Source organism: Stenella coeruleoalba (assembly GCF_951394435.1).
Source record: "Stenella coeruleoalba genome assembly, chromosome: 4".
In the NCBI taxonomy this organism is placed as follows: Eukaryota; Metazoa; Chordata; class Mammalia; order Artiodactyla; family Delphinidae; genus Stenella; species Stenella coeruleoalba.
In genome coordinates this window covers 85,186,467-85,203,966 of record NC_137149.1, presented here as the reverse complement: position 1 = coordinate 85,203,966, position 17,500 = coordinate 85,186,467, and the positions used below count along the sequence as shown (strand labels likewise).

General features: G+C 37.3%; 1 protein-coding gene across 2 annotated transcripts in view; it reads left to right on the top strand.

Annotated features, from left to right (window-relative positions):
- The window catches only part of UBA6 (ubiquitin like modifier activating enzyme 6), a 79,820-nt gene that overhangs the window by 18,414 nt on the left and 43,906 nt on the right, over nt 1-17,500 (top strand). For both annotated transcript variants that reach the window (XM_079919169.1, XM_079919170.1), the window contains 3 exons: nt 3,873-3,967; nt 4,494-4,605; nt 16,816-16,896. In XM_079919169.1, coding sequence (XP_079775295.1) covers nt 3,873-3,967; nt 4,494-4,605; nt 16,816-16,896 — 288 coding nt within the window. The remainder of the gene's footprint in view (nt 1-3,872; nt 3,968-4,493; nt 4,606-16,815; nt 16,897-17,500) is intronic.

Genomic DNA, 17,500 nt, shown 5'->3' with positions numbered 1-17,500 from the left:
AATTATCCAAAAAAAGAGAATAGTGTTAGCAAAACCCCATGTATCCATCATGCACCTGCAGTTATTAGCTCATAGACAGATTTGTTTCATGTATCTTCTTCCCATTCCCCACTGCCCCCAACTGCCAAATTATTTTAATATCAATCTCAGACATCCTATTATATCATTCTTAAATATTTTACTATAAACCTCTAAAAGATAAGGGTTCCTTTTGAAAACATAACCACAGTATCACTTCCACACCTAAAAACGTTAACAGTTTTTTAAGATCATTGTGATCTTTAAACAGAACTTAGCAACTTAAACAACAGCATTTACCTCAGTTTCTTTGGGGCAGGAATCAGGTGCAACTTAGCAGACTCCTCTGAGGATCTTTCACAAAGCTCCAGTCACCAATATTGGCAGGGCCTGCAGTCATCTTGAGGCTAGGGAAAGGATCTGCTTCCCAAACCTGCCCATGTAGTTATGGATAGGATTCAGTGGCAAGGTTGTGTCGTTCAACTTTCCCACCTCAGTCCCTTGCTGGCTATTAGTCGGAGGTCACCCTCAGTTCCTTGCCCTGTGGCCCTCTTCATAGGGCAGCTCACAATATGGCAGCTTGTTCCATCGGAGTAAGCAAGCAAAAGACAAGAAAGGGAGGGGCTTCCCTGGTGGCGCAGTGGTTGAGAGTCCGCCTGCTGATGCAGGGGACACGGGTTCGTGCCCTGGTCCGGGAAGATCCCACATGCCGCGGAGCGGCTGGGCCCATGAGCCATGGCCACTGAGCCTGCGTGTCCGGAGCCTGTGCTCCGCAACGGGAGAGGCCACAACAGTGAGAGGCCCGCATACTGCAAAAAAAAAAAGGGAATGTGCTAGCAAGATAAATCGCAGTCTTTTGTAACCTAATCTCAGAAGTGACATTCCATCACCTATGCTGTAGTCCTTAAAAGCAAGTCACTAGGAGGAGACAGGATTGCACAAAGGCCTGAATATCAGGAAGTGAGAATCATTGGGTTATCTTTGAAGCCTGCCTACCACAATCGTCAAGTATCTAGTTAGAGTCCATATTTTCCCAGTCGTCTAAAGAAAGAATTTTTCTTAAATTTGTTTTGTTCTAATCAGGATCCAAGTAAAGTCCATATGCTGGACTTGGTTTCTTTGAATCAATAGGTTTCCCTTCCCTGATTCTTTTTCTTTCTTTCAGTTTACTTTTTAAAGAAATCAGGTCATTTTTCACGTGTACCTCCATCTCTGTATTTCTTATAAACTGGTCATTATATCCAGAGAATCAGATTCAGATTTGATTCTTTTGGCACTACTGCTTCACAAGTGATATTGTGTTCTCCCATCAGGAGGAAATAATATTCTGTTATCTTTTTTTGTGATTATTACTACCTATTAATGATCACTGCCTAGATCATTATTTTATTGGGGCTGTGATATTCTATTTCTGTCATTTCTATTTCATTTATTAATGGGAATAATATTTTAGAAAAATTTCCATTCATCACTTGTTTGGTTTCGCTACATATAGTTAGTACATGTGTAAAAGGCAAGATAAATACTTGATTTTCCCCCTTTATTTACTACTTTTCAAAATCACTGGTTTTCTCTGATCCCTCAACAGTGACAGGTGAAACTTGGGTGGTATGTGTTTATGTGAACATCATGATGGATTTAAACGTATTTGATGTGTTTTGAGTCATTGATGCTCAGATTGTTTCATCTTTGCTTTGGGGGTTCTTCTTGAAGTCCTTGAGTCCTTTTGACACTACCCCAGTATTCTTTGGTTGTCACTGCCTGTAAAGTCTTACCAGTGGACAGAGCTAGAACATTCATTGTGAATGAACACTGAAATTTCTGAGTTTCAAGTTTAGGATTACAGGGAACTTACTTATTTACTTCTTAGATTTTATATTTGTCTCTCTTCTCTTACTATAAGGTTTTGGGTCTTAATGACATGAACCTGATTACTTATTTGCTTTATCCTATATTATATCCTGTTATATCTATGACATAGTTTTGGAATAACAGTTCCAGCATTATTAATAACAATATGATTATTGAAAACAGTTTAAGATAAATTGTTTTATCCTTAGTGTCCCATCTGGATTTGGCAGACAAATTAACTGCTTTCTTAAGTCACTTTAAATAATTCCTTTGTGTAATTATGCAACAAATTCAAATAGATAGTTTTGTCCATTTATTCATTTTACTTTGGATTTTTAGGGATTGCTTTTTTAATTTGATTTAATTTTATTATTATATGAGGCATATAATTCAAAGTCAAATTTATAAAGCAAAGTATATTCAGGTAAGTCTAGCATCTCTCTACCCTATTTCCTCCTTCCCTTATTAGATTGCCTTCTTTTTTTAATCTGTTTTTAAATATAAGCAAATACATACATATAGACATGCAAATCTGTATGTGTGTATGTACATATTTATCCCCACCTGCCTTTCTTAGGTAAAGTGCCATGCTTCTACCTTGCTTTTTATCACATACCAGCATATCCTGGTATTACTCCATAGTGATAAATATATTTTTTCACTTATTTTTTTCATAGCTGCATGAATATATGTTGTGTTGATGTATCATACGTAATTATACCCAGTTCCTCATTGGTGGACATTTTGATTATTTTCAGTCTGTTGCTATTACACATAGTGCTGCAGCTAAGAGTCTTGTACATATGTATTTTTGTATTATTTCCAGTGTGTCTTTGTGATAGATTCTTAAAAGTGGGATTGCTGTGTCAAAGGAGAAATGTACTTGTCATTTTGCTAAAGAATGCCAATTTTTTTTCCTTTGAGGTTTTGTGCTACTTCATATTCCCACCAGTAATGTATGAGAATGCCTGATTTACTTCACTCTCACCAATTTGGATTTATGCCATTCTGATGAATGAGAAAAGGTGTTTCATTCTTGAGCAAGGTTGAACATGCTTCAATATTTTAAAGGGCCCTATGTATTTCTTTTTCAGTATACTCTGTGTTCATATACCTTGCCCCTTTTTCTATAAGATTTGTGGCTTGAAATATAAGTTAAAAATATATTTTCCAGTTAGTCAGTTTTCTTTCTTACTTAGAACATGACCGTTTGGAAATGTTAGTTTATGTGAATTTTTAAAATCTTTGTATATATGTTGATCTGTATAATGTGCTACTTTTCTAAACTTAAATTCTCTTACTGTTTTTTAAAGTAGTTTTTCACATAGCATAAAGGCACCCTGGTGATGTAAGTGCATGGTAATATGCCTAATTTATTCATTTTTTTTAAAGTCAACTAGGGTTCAGTACTATCTGAAAAATAAAGTACATATACATACACCTACAGCAAGCATATAGTATATCTATTTGGAATTACAATATTACCATCATGTTAATTATTTTTTACTTAATTAATTGAGAATTGTTATTGATAAATGTCATAAGTGGAAAGTATTATTCTTATTGTCATCAGTATACAACTATCGTTACATGAACGTCTCTGTAACTTGGAATTACAATTTTACTGTGTTAAGTAATCAAAACACTGCTTTTAACATTTGTCTTATCTCACTTCACAGTTGACAGTTGAATAATGAAGCTATATTCAAGTTAATGTAACAGTAATCTCTACCAAAAAAATCATATACCAGCATTAAAAAATTATTTTGCGTTATAAAAAAAAATAAAGTAGTTTTTCCATGAACTTTTTTGGGTTTCCAGATGTATATAGTCATATCGTCTGTGAATGGATCTAACTTTATAACCTTTCCAATTACTAGGACTTTAATTACTTTCTATTGTCTAATTAGATAATTCTTCCAAGTCAGTGTAAATAGTATTGGAAATAGTGAGCATCCTTGTCTTACTCCTGACTTTAACAGATAGTTTTCTCTTTTTTGAAGGCACTTACAATTCATGATACAGAAGAATGCCAAGCATGGGATCTAGGAACCAACTTCTTTCTCTGTGAAGATGATGTTGTTAGTATGAGAAACAGGTGAAGATAAGATATTTTGATGTATTATCATAGGATTTTTTTTTTCTTACTGTTGTAGTTACTTAGAATATTTTCTGTATCCAGAACACCAGTTCAATCATAGTTGTTTAACTCATAACCATAAATTCACTCTACTGTAGATAAGTAAGTGTTGACATTTAATTATTTATATTTGTCAAAAATTTAATACATTCACATTGCTACCTAGAAATGCATTTATTTAAGATTGTTTAAGTAGGTCTTTATTATTACTGAATCATTAAGAGCCTTAAGGAGCATTGACTATAAGGGTACACTTTGAGATTATGTGACTTACTATGGAATATGACAGTGTGCTACATCTCAAGATTGTATAGTAAAAATAAGTTTTAACTTCTTTTATTCCTCTCCAGTTTAAATTCCCATGAAACTTTGTAACATTCACGTTCTTCTGATGTCATCAAAGTGTCCAAGTTTGAAAGATTGAGTATATTTATTGAACAAAAGAGTAGTAAAAGCCTTTTTTCTTTTTCTTTTCTTGTTTTAGGGCTGAAGCTGTACTTCAACGTATTGCAGAATTAAATCCATATGTTCATGTCACATCATCTTCTATTCCTTTAAATGAAACTACCGATCTTTCCTTCTTACATAAATACCAGGTTGGTACTCCATTTTATATTAGATGTTATTGACAGACTCCAAGGCAAATCATTATGTATTAATATAGTATAACTAATTTAACCTAGTCTGTTGAGCAGCTCAAAAAATTTCAGGTAAAAAGACTTAGACTAATACGTTTCAAGTGCTTCGTTTTAGGGAAAGGGCCTAGTAACTACTCACAAAGTAAATATATTGGTCAGCTATTTTCACAGTAATGTACATGAAAAACTACCCAAATTTAGTGGTTTATAGCAACATGTATTTCTTTCTCATGCATCTGCATGTCAGTTTGAGTTCTGCTGTTCTAGGCTAAACTTGAACTCCACAATCTGGGTTCTGGTCCGTGTACCTCTCTTCTGGGACCAAGAGGCTACCTAAGACATGGTCTCATAGCAATAGCAGAAATGCAAAGGAGTGAGTGTAACCATTCAAACACATTTTAAGCCTCTGTTTGTGTTGCTTCCATTAATAGTCTATTGGCCAAAGCAGGTCACATGGACAAACCCAAAGTGAAGGAGCAGGAAAGCACACTATACTCTTCCTAAGGCCATGGGCAGAGAGTAATGTATAACCCAGGAACAAGGAAGTAAATAATGTGGACCAACAATTCAGTGTAAGTCAGATAACAAATAAAAACAAAATTTCTCAGCACCTTGAAAGTTCTAAAAGTGACTAGATTGACCCTGATTTTCCCTGTGATTAAATTATGATGTTATCCATCGTCTAGGGAAAAGCACTCCTGTGTTTCTTTAAGATCTCAATACTTCTGGCACTTGTGTGACTATATGCATGTGGGTTTTCCCCCCAACACCATCAAACAATTCTCCAACTCTCTGGACACCTAGCTTGGTGTCCTACAGTTTAATCCAGTTCTGATACTGTCTGCCTGGAGAAATAGTGTTAGATTCCACAGGTTAAGGGCTCAGTCTCACAAGAACCCACACCCTCCAACCCCTTTATGACTCCAATTTCAAGTCCAGGTTGTTACCTGTGCTTCTGAGGACTGGCTATAAATCAGAGGTTTCCACATCCCCTTCCTCAGGTTCAATTAATTTGCTAGAGCAGCACACAGACTCAGGAAAAGAGTTTACTTACTAGATCACCAGTTTTTTGTAAAAGGCTATAACTCAAGAACTGCCAGATAGAAGAGATTCATAGGTCAAGGTATAGGGAAAGGGTTGCCAAGCTCCCATGCCCTCTCCAGGTATGCCATGTTCACAAACTTGGAAGCTCTCTTAAGCTCCTGGTTCAGGGATTTTTGTGGAGGCTTCATTATGTAAGCATGAATGAGTAACACATTGGCCGTTGGTGATTAAGTCAGTCTCCAGCCCCAGAGGTCTGGGAGATAGGGCTGAAAGTTCTGAACCTCACATCCTAAGGTTGGTTCCTCTAACAACCAGCCCCCATCCTTAGGGGCTTTCCAAAAGCCCCTCATTAACATAAACTCAGGTGTGGCTGAAAGGGCTTGTTATGAATAACAAGACATTCACTTCATCTTTATCACTCTGAAGCTATTTCAGGAAATAGGACAAAACTAAATATTATAACAAAAGATGCACCTATAGCTCTTATATAGGAAATTACAAGTGTGGTAGGAGCTATGTGGCAGGAACCTTGGATGAAGACCAAAATATATATTTCTTACTATAATCATAATATCACACCCACTTAAAAATCAGTGTAGACTTCCATTCTTGACTGGATAGCTTGAAATCCATCCTGCTACAGAGATGCTTCATAGACTGTCTACAATAGAATTGCTTAATAGACTTCCTTTTCAATGATTACATGAGGTCAGAATATGTAAGGGAGGTGCTCAGAGACCAAAAATGAATAGGTAGCTAACAGAAGACCAGTTAACTGTTGGCTGTGGTCATTTTCAGGGACAGGGTTTGCCTGTATCAGTAACCACATTTCTTGTGAATTAATGGTCACACAAAAACGATAAATATTTGTCTATATGTGATGGAAAAGTGTAATTGAGACATACCACCTTTTGTAACTCTCTGGAACCTCAGAAAGCTACACCCTTAACGAAAGGGTGTAGGAGAACAATCTTTGCCCATCAGAACAAGAAGCTTGTCTGTTTTCTTTTGAGCTCTGAATAAAAAAAAAAAATCTTCTCTGGGAGTTCATAACGATAGGCCTGCCCTCACATAAGTTTGGAGTAAACTTTATAATCCGTTGTATTCTAAAATTTCGCAAGCTGAGAACTTAACACAAAACATAGTACTGCCCCTGTCCACCTCCCTGTGGCTGCCCGGCTGGCCGAAAAGTTTCTCCAGGTGCAGAATTCCGGTCTTCGTGACCACCAGCACGAGTGTGCGCACCGGTCAGGAGCCAGCCTGCCCGATGGCCCCGGGGAAATGGGTATATCAGAAACTGAAGCAAGAAGGTACTCGGCAGAGGGTGGAATCAAGATGGTGGACTAGGAGGATGCAGAATTCGTGTCTCTGCACAACTAGGGCACCTACCAAGCACCGGTGGTGGACCACGGACATATATGAGGACGGGAGGAAGCCCCACAGACTGGGTCCTAAGCAAAGGCCCCGCCCCACGCTTGAACGTCACCCTGCCTAAACCCCGCCCCCAAGGCCTTTTCCAGCTGTGTGGGTCCTGAGCCTAGGCCCGGCCCCATGCTCAAACGTCACCTCCCGCACCAGCCTAGGTCCCGCCCCACCCTAACCCCACGCCTGCCTAAGTTCCATCCCTGCCTAAACTCCGACCCCATAGCCACGGCTATTTTTTTCCTTCATTTTTTTCCTCTCTTCCTTTTTCCTCTTTTAGATTGAAGTTCTATTCTACCTTGTTGATTCACTGTTGTTCATTCATTTATATTTTATTTTTCCTAATCTTTTATTTTTCTAATTTTATTTTATTCTTTATACTTGTTATTGTTCTCTTCTTTTGGCTTGTTCCTCTGCCCCCTGCCCCGCCCCTTTCTTTTTCTGTTATGGTTTTATTTTACCTTCTGGCAGTTGTTTCAATTATATTTTTATTTTTCCTAATATATTTTTTATCTTTCTAAATTTATTTTGTTTTTTATTCTTTGATATTGTACTGCTTTTTAATCTTTCTTTTTTTTCTTTCTTTTTTTTTTTTTTTTGCCACGCCCTGCAGCTTGCAGGATCTTGGTTCCTATTTCAGAGGTTGGGCCCGAGCTCCTGTGGTGCGAGCTCTGAGTCCAAACCACTGGACTAACAGAGAACCTCAAACCCCAGGGTATATTAATCGGAGTGAGGCCTCCCGGAGGTTCTAATCTCAGCACCAAGACCCGGCTCTATCCAACTGCCTGCAAACTCCAGTGTTGGAACGCCTCAGGCCAAACAACCAGTAAGACAGGAATACAACCCCACCCAACAAAAAAAAAAAAAATGACAAAAAAATGTGTTACAGATGAAGGAGCATGGTAAAAACCTACAATACTAAATAAATGAAGACAAAATAGGCAACCTACCTGAAAAAGAATTCAGAGTAATGATAGTGAAGATGATCCAAAATCTCGGAAACAGAATGGTGAAAATACAAGAAACATTTAACAAGGGTCTAGAAGAACTAAAGAGCAAACAAACAGTGATGAACAACACAATTACTGAAATTAAAAATACTCTAGAAGGAATCAGTAGCAGAATAACTGAGGCAGAAGAACAGATAAGTGAGCTGGAAGATAAAATGGTGGAAATAACTGCCAGGGAGCAAAATAAAGAAAAATGAGTGAAAAGAATTGAGGACAGTCTCAGAGACCTCTGGGACAACATTAAACACACCAACATTTGAATTATAGGGGTCCCAGAAGAAGAAGAGAAAAAGAAAGGGTCTGAGAAAATATTTGAAGACTATAGTTGAAAACTTCCCTAACATGAAAAAGGAAATAGTCAAGTCCAGGAAGCTCAGAGAGTCCCATACAGGATAAATCCAAAGAGAAACACACCGAGACACATATTAATCAAACTATCAAAAATTAGGTACAAAGAAAAAATATTAAAAGCAGCAAGGGAAAAGCAACAAATAACATAGAAGGGAATCCCCATAAGGTTAACAGCTGATCTTTCAGCAGAAACTCTGCAAGCCAGAAGGGAGTGGCAGGACATATTTAAAGTGATGAAGGAGAAAAACCTACAACCAAGATTACTCTACCCAGCAAGGATCTCATTCAGTTTCAACAGAAAAATTAAAACCTTTATAGAGAAGCAAAAGGTAAGAGAATACAGCAAACCAAACCAGCTTTACAACAAATGCTAAAGGAAAGTCTCTAGGCAGGAAACACAAGAGAAGGAAAAGACCTACAATAACAAACACAGAACAATTAAGAAAATGGCAGTAGGAACATACATATTGATAACTACCTTAAATGTAAATGGATTAAATGCTCCAACCAAAAGATATAGACTGGCTGAATGGATACAAAAACAATATGCTGACTACCAGGGACCCACTTCAGACCTAGGAACACATACAGACTGAAAGTGAGGGGATGGAAAAAGATATTCCATGCAAATGGAAATCAAAAGAAAGCTGGAGTAGCAATTCTCATATCCACAAAATAGACTTGAAAATAAGACTATTACAAGAGACAAAGAAGGACACTACATAATGATCAAGGGGTCAATCCAAGAAGATATAAGAATTGTAAATATTTATGCGCCCAGCATAGGAGCACCTCAATACATAAGCCAAATGCTAACAGCTGTAAAAGGGGAAATCAACAGTAACACAATCATAGTAGGGGATATTTATACCCCACTTTCACCAATGGACAGATCATCCAAAATGAAAATAAATAAGGAAACACAAGCCTTAAATGACACATTAAAGAAGATAGACCTAATATTTATTGGAAATTCCATCCAAAAACAACAGAATACACTTCTCAAGTGCTCATGGAACATTCTCCAGGATAGACCATATCTTGGGTCACAAATCAAGCCTTGGTAAATTTAAGAATATTGAAATTGTATCAAATGTCTTTTCGGACCACAATGGCATGAGACTAGATATCAATTACAGGAAAAAAAAAAACTAAAAAATACAAACACGTGAGGAGGCCAAACAGTATGCTACTAAATAACCAAGTGACGACGACCCAAAACCTATGGGATGGAACAAAAGCAGTTCTAAGGGGAAGTTTATGGCAATACAATCCTACCTCAAGAAACAAGAAAAATCTCAAACAGCCTAACCTTACACCTAAAGCAATTAGAGGAAGAAGAAGAAAAAAACCCAAAGTTAGCAGAAGGAAAGAAATCATAAAGATCAGATCCAAAAAGAAATGAAAAAGAAATGAAGAAAACAATAGCAAAGATCAATAAAAGAAAGAGCTGGTTATTTGAGAAGATAAATAAAATTGATAAACTGTTAGCCAAACTCATCAAGAAAAAAAGGGAGAAGACTCAAATCAATAGAATTAGAAATGAAAAGGAGAAGTATCAACTGACACTGAAGAAATACAAAGGATCATGAGAGATTACTACAAGCCATTATATGCCAATAAAATGGACAACCTGGAAAAAGGAAAAATTCTTACAAAAGTGACAACCTTCCGTGACTGAACCAGGAAGAAATAGAAAATATAAACAATCTAATCACAAGCCCTGAAAATGAAATTGTGATTAAAATTTTTCCAACAAACAAAAGTTCAGGACCAGATGGCTTCACAGGTGAATTCTATCAAACATTTAGAGACGAGCTAATACCTATCCTTCTCAAACTCTTCCAAAATATAGCACAGGGAGGAACACTCCCAAACTCATTCTTTGAGGCTACCATCACCCTGATTCCAAAACCAGACAAAGATGTCACAAAAGAAGAAAACTATAGGCCATTATCACCGATGAACATAGGTGCAAAAATCCTCAAAAAATACTAGCAAAAAGAATCCAGCAGAACATTAAAAGGATCATACACGATGATCAAGTGGGGTTTATCCCAGGAATGCAAGGATTCTTCAATATATGCAAATCAATCAATGTGATAAACCATATTAACAAATTGAAGGAGAAAAACCATATGATCATCTCAACAGATGGAGAGGGCTTCCCTGGTGGCGCAGTGGTTGAGAGTCCGCCTGCCGATGCAGGGGACACGGTGCCCCGGTCCGGGAGGATCCCACATGCCGTGGAGCGGCTGGGCCCATGAGCCATGGCCACTGAGCCTGCGCGTCCGGAGCCTGTTGCTCCACAACGGGAGAGGCCACAACAGTGAGAAGCCTGCGTATCGCAAAAAAAAAAAAAGAAAAAAAAATAGATGGAGGAAAAGCTTTCAACAAAGTTCAACATGCATTTATGATAAAAAGTCTCCAGGAAAAAAAAAAAAAAAAAAAAAAACCTCTCCAGAAAGTGGGCATAGAGGGAACCTACCTCAACATAATAAAGACCATGTAGGACAAACCCACAGCCAACATTGATCTCAATGGTGAAACACTGGAACCATTTCCACTAAGATCAGGAACAAGAAAAGGTTGCCCACTCACACCAGTTATTCAACTTAGTTTTGGAAATTTTAGCCACAGCTATCAGAGAAGAAAAAGAAATAACAGGAATCCAAATCGGAAAAGAAGTAAAACTGTCACTGTTTGCATATGACATGATACTATACATAGAGAATCCTGAAGATGCTACCAGAAAACTACTAGAGCTAATCAATGAATTTGGTAAAGTAGCAGGATATAAAATTAATGCACAGAAATCTCTTGCATTCCTATACGCTAATGATGAAAAATCTGAAAGAGAAATTAAGGAAACACTCCCATTCACCATTGCAACGAAAAGAATAAAATACCAGGAATAAACCTACCTAAGGAGACAAAAGACCTGTATGCAGAAAATTATAAGACACTGATGGAAGAAATTAAAAATGATACAAACAGATGGAGAGATATACCATGTTCTTGGATTGGAAGAATCAACATTGTGAAAATGACTACTTCCCAAAGCAATCTACAGATTCAGTGCAATCCCTATCAAACTACCACTGGCATTTTTCATAGAACTAGAACAAAAAAATTTCACAATTTGTATGGAAACACAAAAGACCCCGAATAGCCAAAGCAGTCTTGAGAAATAAAAACGGAGCTGGAGGAATTAGTTTCCCTGACCTCAGACTATACTACAAAGCTACAGTAATCAAGGCAGTATGGTACTGGCCAATAACAGAAATATAGATCAATGGAACAAGATAGAAAGCCTAGAGGTAAATCTATGCACATATGGTCACCTTATCTTTGATAAAGGAGGCAAGAATATACAGTGGAGAAAAGACAACCTCTTCAATAAGTGGTGCTGGGAATACTAGACAGCTGCATGTAGAAGAATGAAATTAGAACAATTCCTAACATCATACACAAAAATAAGTTCAAAATGGATTAAAGACCTAAATATAAGGCCAGACACTATAAAATTCTTAGAGGAAAACATACGCAGAACACTCTATGATGTAAGTCACAGCAAGATCCTTTTTGACCCCACCTCTTTGAGAAATGGAAATAAAAACAAAAATAAACAAATGGGACCTAATGGAACTTAAAAGCTTTTGCACAGCAAAGGAAAACATAAGACGAAAAGACAACTCTCAGAATGGGAGAAAATATTTGCAAATAAAGCAACTGACAAAGGATTAATCTCCAAAATATACAAGCAGCTCATGCAGCTCAATATCAAAAAAACAACCCTATCCCAAAATGGGCAGAAGACCTAAATAGATATTTCTCCAAAGATATACAGATTGCCAACAAACACATGAAAGGATGCTCAACATCACTAATCATTAGAGAAATGCAAATCAAAAGTACAATGAGCTATCACCTCACACTGGTGAGAATGGCCATCATCAAAAAAATCTACAGACATTAAATGTTGGAGAGGGTGTGGAGAAAAGGGAACCCTCTTGCACTGTTGGTGGGAATATAAATTGATACAGCCACTATGGAGAACAGTATGGAGGTTCCTTAAAAAACTAAAAATAGAACTACCGTATGAGCCAGCAGTCCCACTACTGGGCGTATACCCTGAGAAAACCATAGTTCAAAAAGGGTCATGTACCACAATGTTCATTGCAGCTCTATTTACACTATCCAGGACATGGAAGCACCCTAAGTGTCCCTCAACAGATTAATGGATAAAGATGTGGCACATACATACAATGGAATATTACTCAGCCATAAAAAGAAACGAAATTGAGTTGTTTGTAGTGAGGTGGATGGACCTAGTGTTTGTCATACTGAGTGAACTCTAATGTGTGACTGTAAGTCTAGTGCATCATTAACCTAAGGACCTCACCATTTGGATGTTACAGTTTTCTCCATCAGCTTCCCTTATCCTTTTTGGTCTGGTTCTTTTCCTTAAACTGTGGAAACGTCTTTCTTTCAAGTTGCTTTTGTTGCAGAGTTAAGCAAATGGCTGTTAGCAGCTGTGGTAAAAAAAAAAAATCCACAGAATACCCCAGCTGTTCATCTGCTTCTCAGAAAAATGTACTTTGTGTATTTTTTTGTAAAACAAAGCTTTTTCCAGTGTCAGTGGTGGAAATGTCACAGAAATTGAGCATTGGTAGTTCAGAATTTATAGTTTCACCAGAGAGAAAAAAAGACAAGCCAGCAAAGGTATTACCTCTGGAAAAGATTTGGTAAATATTGAAGATTCTACATCTCAACACAAGTTGGTGTCCCATTCCCTAATTCCATCTCTAGATTCATCCATAGACCATGGGCCCTTGTCAGCCAATTCATTGCCTTCTTAACTATTAAAGTAACATTTCTTTCTTACATAAGGGGTGAGAGAAGTTGGTTGATAATTTCTTTTATGCTGTTTCCAACCACTGCCCAAGTTAATGATTTCCCAGGATTATGAATAATTCAGAATGTTATTCCAGCTTTTTTAAAAAATGGTTTATATGGAAATGAATTGGTTTTCAAATAGAATTAAATCAGAATTTTGGGGCATTTTCTTCGGTTGATTCAGAATGAGATTTATGGTTGTGGTTAAATATAGGATGGTTATTATTTAAGACAGTTCCTGGTTATGTAGATGGAATATCAAATACACCTTACAAAACTGACTTGCATTAGTTACAATCTATGACTACCCAGTTGGACTGGTTTTGGTATATTCACCTTTTATAGAGAAGAGGCACTGTGGAAGACTGTCATTGATATAGTACAACTTTGGAGACAGAGAGCAGTAAGTTTAAGAAAAGTTAGGTTATCAGCCCTTAAATTTGTACCTTTTTCAAATTTTCACCCTAAACTCTTATTTCTGATTTGTATTATGGTATAGTTTTTGCCATATAGGTGTCTCTGAGTGAATTGTTGCTATGTTATTTTCATTCAAAGCATATTTTGTGAATGTCCGATCAATAATTTTTTGTGTATAACATATTTGAGATGATTGTTATGTCTTGAAACAAGTGTGATTGAGAAAGCTGTGAAGTTGCCTTGTGATTTTAAAGATTTTAAATCTTGATTTTAATTCTATGCACATTATCATGTAGACTTGCCTGCATTCAGGAGATTATATTGAATAACTTCTTAAGGCCTCTTTTAGCCTAATGAGTGAATGAATTATACAGGGTTTAGAATTTGAAAAAGACAGTAAACTATCTTGTACACAATAAATATCTTCACACACACACACACACACACACACACACACACACACAAAGCGTAGTACTAAGCTGGTGATATGCTGGAATGCCAAACAGAAACAGAAGATCTAGAGGCATATACCCTCAACCAGGCCACAGTATATTCTAATATGTAAAGCTCCTATGAGGTGGTGTTCATAATACAAAATAATAAGACAGGAAAAAGCAGTTCAGCATGATCAAGAGTCAGTGGATATAACAAACAATAGAAATAAACCTCCAAGAATTTCAGACAATAGAATTATTGGATAGGGACTATAAAATATAGATGTTCAAACAGACTAAATCTTACAAGAAGGGATTAAATATACAACAGGAAAATAAGACACTATTGAAAGCAATCAGGCAGATATAACCAAATAGAACTTTTAGAAATGAAAAATATAGTCCTAAAAATTAAAACAATGAATATATTAAACAGTGGATAGATACAACTGGAATAAGAATTAATAAATCGAAAGATAGAGCTGAGGAGATTCGTGAAACCACAGGGACTTCCCTGGTGGTGCAGTGGATAAGAATCCACCTTCCAGTGCAGGGGACAGGGGTTTGAGCCCTGGTCCAGGAAGATCCCACATGCTGCAGAGTATCTAAGCCCGTGCACCACAATTACTGAGCCTGTGCTCTAGAGCCCATGTGCCACAACTGCTGAGCCCGCGTGCTGCAACTACTGAAGCCCCCACGCCTAGAGCCCGTGCTCTGCAAGAAGAGAAGCTACCACAATGAGAAGCCTGCATACAGCAACAAAGAGTGACCTCTGCTTGCCACAGCTAGAGAAAGCCCATGCACAGCAACGAAGACCCAATGCAGCCAAAATAAATAAATAAATAGAATTAAATCTAAAAATAAAAACTACAGCTCACAGTAATAAGAGAATATACTAAAGAGAAATTAAAAGAAATGAGAGCTTGAATAAAAAGGTCTAATTCGTGAGATTGGACTTCTAGAAAAAGGCATATTCAAATTATGGTTGAGAATTTTCTAGCATTGATGAAACACAAATTAGACTCAGTATGTACTGGGTCTAATAGGATTTGATTTTACCCTAATTGCAAGCCAGTAAGTTAGCCTGTTACAGTTTCATGGATGCTGGCAGAAAACATGAGATTCCTGGATCAGAGACTAAGGACTTTATTACTTAGAGCATGGTAAATGTGTGAGCATGATATTTGCCTTGTTTCCTCCTGCATTCCTCCAAATCCCACCTGTGCAGTGCAGAGGGCTCAGCGGATGCCTGCAAATGTAGTGGGTTCCTTTAGAGGAAAGGAACATTGAGCTTGGGGAACTTGCTGTTTTATAGCAAGCAGTGAACAAGCTTGCTCTTTGTCCCAGAGGGAGACATTACCTCATTTCTCAAGTTTGCACAAGGCAAATACAATCCTGAGAAACAGCCCACGTAAAGAATGGTCAGAGCCTTGCATTCGTGGCATACCCAGTGAGAGATATATAAACAGTAAGAGATCCATGGAGGATTACCGCTCTGTAGGAATCACACCCTATTCTAAGCTAGATAAAACTAAATCCATACCTGGTTATTTGTAGTGAAACTGAGTTATCCCATTTCATGGAAACCAGCAGTAAGGAAAGCTCTGGACTGAGCGTGTCAACCTGCTTTTGCCACTTGATAGATAAATGACCCTAAGAAAATATTTGACCTTTATGAGTTTAAGTTAGCTATGATAAAATCTAATTTTAAAACCTTCTCTACTTATCTCACAGGGTGATGATAAAAAATTAAAGTAAGCATTGAAAATTATAATTTGCTATCTTAAATAACAGAACTTGGTGGCACTGTCATAAATAAAAGTTGTAATATTGTGAATCTGTTGAATCTCTGAAGTAAAAGTAAAAGAAAGCTCAGCCAACTAATGTATCTCTTTGAAAATGTAGTTGTTTTAAGATAGCATTTAATTAATATTTTGATGACTAAGCATCTCCATGGCAGTAACAGGTAAAATAAAATCTCCAAGGGGCTTCCCTAGTGGCGCAGTGGTTGAGAGTCCGCCTGCCAATGCAGGGGACACGGGTTCGTGCCCCGGTCTGGGAGAATCCCACGTACCGCTGAGCGGCTGGGCCCGTGAGCCATGGCCGCTGAGCCTGCACGTCCGGCGCCTGTGCTCCGCAACGGGAGAGGCCACAACAGTGAGAGGCCCACATACCGGAAAAAAAAAAAAACCTCCAACCATTTGGGTTGTGTAAATGCCACATAGGATATTAAGGTTTGCCTCTAATTGTGATGATAATTGAATTTAATGTGGGCAGGTTTTGTCCTGTATATACTATGATATTTTATGTAAGGGACTTGAGTATCTGCAGATTTTGGTATCCATAGGGAGTTCTAGAACCAATCCCCTGCAGATACCTAGAGATGGCTGTATATGTTACTTTTACTTTTGCTACTCTGTACCTCTGAAGGTATTGACCTTAAAATGGAGTACAATACGATAGTATTTTTTACCAAGAAAACAAGGTATTTTTAGCATAGTGCAAACTGAAATGCTTCTGATTTAGAAGTTGTACATTACCAAAATAATTGTTTATTTTTTAATCTTTAATTCTTGTATTCTTCTCAACAGTGTGTAGTATTGACTGAGATCAAACTATCATTGCAGAAGAAGATCAATGACTTTTGCCGTTCTCAGTGCCCTCCAGTAAAGGTAATAGTATCACTTAATAATGACACATAGTTTACCAAAGGAAAAGCACTTTCAGTATTAGAATTTATAGCTTTTCAGTGAGTTATATAAGAAACTTTTTACATGAGGACAATCAATAATACTTTTTAATTTTGGTTTTTGAAGTGTGGTCCAAGGACACTGAGGGTCCCTGAGACCCTTTCATAGGGTCTGCAAAGTCAAACTATTATAATATTACTGAAATGTTATTTGCTTTTTTCACTCTGATTCTCTTATGGGGTGCAATAGAGTTTACAAAGTCTACTTGATATGTGGTGATATTGCTCTGACAGCTAATTGAATGTGTGTGTGTTCTTGTCTTTTAAGTGTTTCTTGGTTTTACTTTCTAACACAGTAAATATCAGTAGGTATAACCCACATAAATAAAATCTAATTGGGTCATCAGTAATTTTTAAGAATGTGAAGGGATCGTGAAACCAAAAAGAAAGAGAACTGTTGAATTGTAACAACAGTAGAGTAGAGGTGGCTAGACCAGTTAGGGGCTAATGCAGTAAGTAGTCCAAGTGAGAGATACTTGTGCCTTGATGGGAATAGAGAGTGTGAGAAGTCATTGAATTCGAGGTAT